The 4852-nt window shown below is 40.3% G+C and overlaps 1 protein-coding gene across 1 annotated transcript in view; it reads right to left on the bottom strand.

Moving 5' to 3' along the window:
* Positions 1 to 4407, bottom strand: part of LOC110453804 (transforming growth factor-beta-induced protein ig-h3-like) — a 20122-nt gene extending 15715 nt beyond the window's left edge. Inside the window, exon 1 of the mRNA XM_021502963.1 lies at positions 4164 to 4407. Within this exon, the coding sequence (XP_021358638.1) occupies positions 4164 to 4315 (152 nt within the window). The 5' untranslated portion in view covers positions 4316 to 4407. The remainder of the gene's footprint in view (positions 1 to 4163) is intronic.
* Between the last annotated feature and the right edge of the window lie 445 nt (positions 4408 to 4852).

The following is a 4852-nucleotide window of genomic DNA, read 5'->3' as shown; positions in this document are numbered from 1 at the left end:
TTTTTTTTTTTTGTGAAGATGATTTGTAAGTGAGAGTCCACAATGCTTATGCTATTACTTTGAAATGAAACCAGAAGTGGTGACGTGGTCAAACTGATCTACAGAACCACGGGCGCCGCTGTAGAGTCAGGAATTTCGTCACAGAAGCTGGACAGATCCTCGGGAAGAGTACAACCGAACTGTTGTATTTTGGCACACCACCTTGACCTTCGTCGCTGTCTTCGCTCCTGTCTCCGCTGTACCCTCTGTTGACGTCCCATGCGTCGGTTCAATCTTGCGGGTCGTCTTCCTCGGCCTTGGCGGCCCGCTAACCTACGGTTTTGGCGTTGTTGGCGGCGCTGAAGACGCGCCTGTCTGCGAGGGTTGACAACTCCAGTGTTACCTTCGAGTTCCGTTGACACATTTATCCCTTCAGGTTCAAGAGGAGTTAATCCCCCAATCACTTCATCCTCTTCATCGTTAAAGTCATCAAATTCCTCCTCCTCCTCCTCCTCGTTATCAATTTGGGCGTTCCCCACACAACTGGAAAAAAGAAGAAGAAGAAAACGTTATATTACAATACTAGATGAGCACTGGTACAATAACATTGAAATATAGGGTGAATTTGCGGTATATACTGTAACAGTACAAGTACAATAGAGGAACATTTTAATATAGAATTAAAACAGAACACAGGGGTAGTTTCGGGATAAAACGGGGCAATAACAATATTATTCAGGGACACTTCCGGGATAATCTAGTGCAGTTACATCAAAACATAGGAGCACTTCCGGAATAAAAGGTTATAGTTCCGATGTTACACAGGGACACTTTGGGGATAAACTGGTTTAGGTTATGAATGTTATTGTAAAGATCAACTTGACACAAACTTCAGTTTAGTCAAATACTTATACATGCATTTTGTCTAGACATGCACTACATTTTCCCCCGAAATCGTTTTATGTTTAGAATTAAAACACGGCAGGCACTATCGACTATCGATAACTTATCGAATGTTTTCATAGTTATAGTGAAAGCGACCTACCTTACAGATTGCACGCTCATTATTCGTAACAGCAAACAAGTGTTCTTTCAAAAAGTCCCACTCAAATTCACTGAAGACATGTTGAACCTCCGAACGATACACTCGTCACTGCTTCGATATTCAGTACTATATTAAATACTTCGCGATTACGTTTCCTATATTTTACAGACATCCGGTAAATATTGGTTGTGATGTGACTGTATTACTTCTATATCGTCTAGAAATATACATAATATTTTGTTTTATTTTTCGTCAAAACCGTTAAATCCCGATTTGTCATATTTACTTTATTTTGAATAGCGAAACAATTAATGGTATTACTGAAACTGAATTAATGAATATTTCTCTAAAGTCCCTCAAACAAACTGAACATATGGTCATTTCATTTTCAGCCTCGAATTTTAATTATGAAATAGCAGAGTGGTTAAACGTAACACCAGGTCGAGACATAAAATGATCGCCTTATCTAAAAACTATGTAGACATATTCCTACCGCCAGTTACATTTAGTTTGACTAAACCATAGGAAATAATTTATCTAAAAAAATGTATTTGAGAAACTACTGTCACCTACAGTTATGGAAAATATTGATATCGTGATGAAGCATTATTGACATTGTTATTTTTAGCATAGAAAGGATGACCCACTAGCCCTTCCGGTATAACAAGCGCAACAGGAAGTCCAACAGTCGAGAATCAAGTGTCACAATTAATGTCACGGGGTGTAAAGTGTTACAGTATAATATATATATATATACAGAACAAAGACACAAAGACATGGCAGGCAAACTTTGATGCCACAATTAACATTAAAGAGACAGCGGGAGCATGTAATTACTGGGAAATAAACATAGATACAAAGAGAAGGGAAAGGAGGAGAGGGTGACAAAGAGGTCCACTAAAATATCGTAGCATAGCACCGGCAACAAAGTGATGCTCAATAAAATTGGAACAGAGACGCGAGAGGGGGAATGCATTGTAACAAAAACATGGGGACACACTGTTAGCAGTGAAATACTGTTTAACATAAACACGAGGAACAAAATTTCACATTATAATATTTTACATGTAACATAGATACGAGGGACAAGGTGTTACCCTGTAATATTGTTACATAAACACGGACGACAAAGTGTTACTCTATAAATAATACAGACACGGTGGGCAAAGTTGTATATAATAGTATTTTGACATATAATTCGAGGTTCATACAAACCGCTTTATCACAATCTAGTTCGTAGGTCGTCTCAAAGCGGTTCATACATTATTATCCGTGATTATAGGGCATTTGCAACCAGCCAATATTTTTCTCAATTCCCTGGGAAGCATACAGCCAGTGCTGCCGTTTCGGCGCTCACAGCTAGCATCCAACAATTCTAGCACTGCACAACCACGTACTCATTTACAGCTGAGTAGACTGGAACAAGCGGAGTAAAGTATCTTGCTCACAGTACCGTGCCGTGACTCGAACCCGCAACCTTCGGTCACGCGCCCGGTGTCCTACCACTAGACTACCGTGCCTCCTTAACATAGACACGAGGGATAAGTGTCAAACTAAAATGTTAGAACCAATCATAAGTTGTAGAAGAAAATTTAACGAATTCGCTGGATAATGACTTGGCTGTAATTTATTGTATTGTCATTCCGGTCTGATCCTATGAATGGGCAAGCTAAGCAGTCTTGTAACCAAAAGGCCAGTCTTTTGCACGCCTGAACCTTATAACCTTCAAAATGATACCGTGGAACATTTCATATAATCGACCAAACACCTAACCTTCCTGAAAAATCCAATCTTTTAAATTGTAACCCATTTCGTTTTTGAGGTAATCATATTAGATACGGGACAGGTTGGGCGACCCGAGGTTACCATGATTACATACGAGACAGATGATATCATATCGAATCATTTTAGGTGACAGTCGAAATAACTTCTTGTGATTATTCATTTTCATTTTCATTTTAGGTTTTTAAAATAACAATATGGATATAAATTTGGTTTTGATACCTGACTATGAAATAGAGTGGTGTCATTAAGGCGCTTACGATTTTTAGCGCGTTCAAATGGGATGTTTAAGAGGGTCGGATGTAAAAACTAGGGTCGGTCGGGGTACCTGAAACATACATATATAATTTGTTTTGCCTGATAGAAGATACAAACGATGAGGTAATTAACTTATAGATCAGTGGGTAACACATTGGAAGGATCGCGAGGATAACTTTGGGTAATCACATATTTTACAGGCGTCGGATAGATCTAAAGCGGAGAACCAGAAATAGACTGGCAATGACAATGACAATTGTTTTATTCTCATAAACAATAGACTGGCTACCAGCCCCGAAGTTTCTGTAGAATCGGACATCCGAGAGATCAAATTTGCAAATGCATGATGCTAGAGACGATAACTTGACGTAACCGCATAAGATATAGAAAAGGGTTGCTTACATGAGGTAGCCATACAAATGCAAATTACATAGGTTTGAGTATAATAAGGAATGACCTTTATTAACGCAACGAACTATTTTTATTCGCACGCTACGTTATGCGTGTCGCGTTTGATGGTAAACAGACCAATGTGCACATGGTATCGTGACACCGGGGCATATGGTAGCAATTTAGTATTACGCTCAAGCTGCTCAATTATAACCCTTACCAGCGCAGTAAATTAAAAATAAGTACGTGCAACTGTTTAACTGTATAAAAAACACAGATACTATCGCAATGGATGAGGTGATGCTTTGAAATAATTTGCAGCATCACTACCAGCGGAACAGTAGCGATACACAAAAGTATCATTTTTACAAATGAGCGAGGTTTTAACTACGAAATAGCAGAGACGTATATATAGGCCACTGGAAATGGGGAGTAAAATGTATCTCACGTATCTCCTCATCGCTTATGTAATAAAAACAAAACATGCGCAGATGCACTAAAGGTAAAGAGCATGACCTCGGTTCACGCTTCCATGCAATTTGATTATAACTGTTGATGATGTCAAAAATAAACATAAACAAAAATTTAAAGGAAACAAATAAAGACCATATTCGGTAACAATTTCCATGCAGATCGAACTCCAAGTACGCAAAATTGATGCTACTTTCTTTGAAATATGACCAACTATGATACGACATAAATTACATACTTTTTCATGAACTGTCGAACCCGCCATGCCAGCCGAGGAGTACGGACTCTGCCTTCGTGATTTTGTCTTTGGGGCCTCCCTCCACGATGGGCCTCAGCCAGCAGGGACACTGCCACCAACACCAACAGAACGAGAAGAGCGTATTTCGACATGCCTATTTCCTTGTGTACCGCAAGACGGCCGCGAAGCTGCTTTTAACTTGTGATGGGGCCTGGGGATGACGACGAGTCCATGTCGGTGCAGTGGGTCGTAGGGTATAGATGACGTGCACACTCACACGCTGTGACGCAATTAATCAGTGTATGTGTCAGTTATGCAAATTATGACTCTTTGTGACGTCACTTTACTATTATTACTACCGTAAAAGTTAGTTAAATTGTCTGAGATAAGTCTAATTGAAGGCTGTGACCCCTCAGTAGCAATAAACGCGCTGTGTTTACAAGAGGGTGGCCCCGTGAAGTGAGTCAGCATCCTTCAAAACAGGCACAGATTTAGAGCGTCTGCGTCATTATCGTCCCACTGGTCATCATATGTACATGACACCCTCCCCGGCAGTCAGGCCACTGGTCATTTTATCAACATTACCCCCTCCCCGACAGTCAGGTCACTGGTCATCATAACAACATTAACCCCTCCTCGGCAGTCAGGTCATTGGTCATTTGATCAACCTTACACCCCCCCCCCCCCCC

The sequence above is a fragment of the Mizuhopecten yessoensis genome, unplaced genomic scaffold (assembly GCF_002113885.1).
Source record: "Mizuhopecten yessoensis strain PY_sf001 unplaced genomic scaffold, ASM211388v2 scaffold7513, whole genome shotgun sequence".
Classification (NCBI taxonomy): Eukaryota; Metazoa; Mollusca; class Bivalvia; order Pectinida; family Pectinidae; genus Mizuhopecten; species Mizuhopecten yessoensis.
Note: the sequence above shows the minus strand (reverse complement) of the source record. Positions and strands in the feature narration are given on the sequence as shown.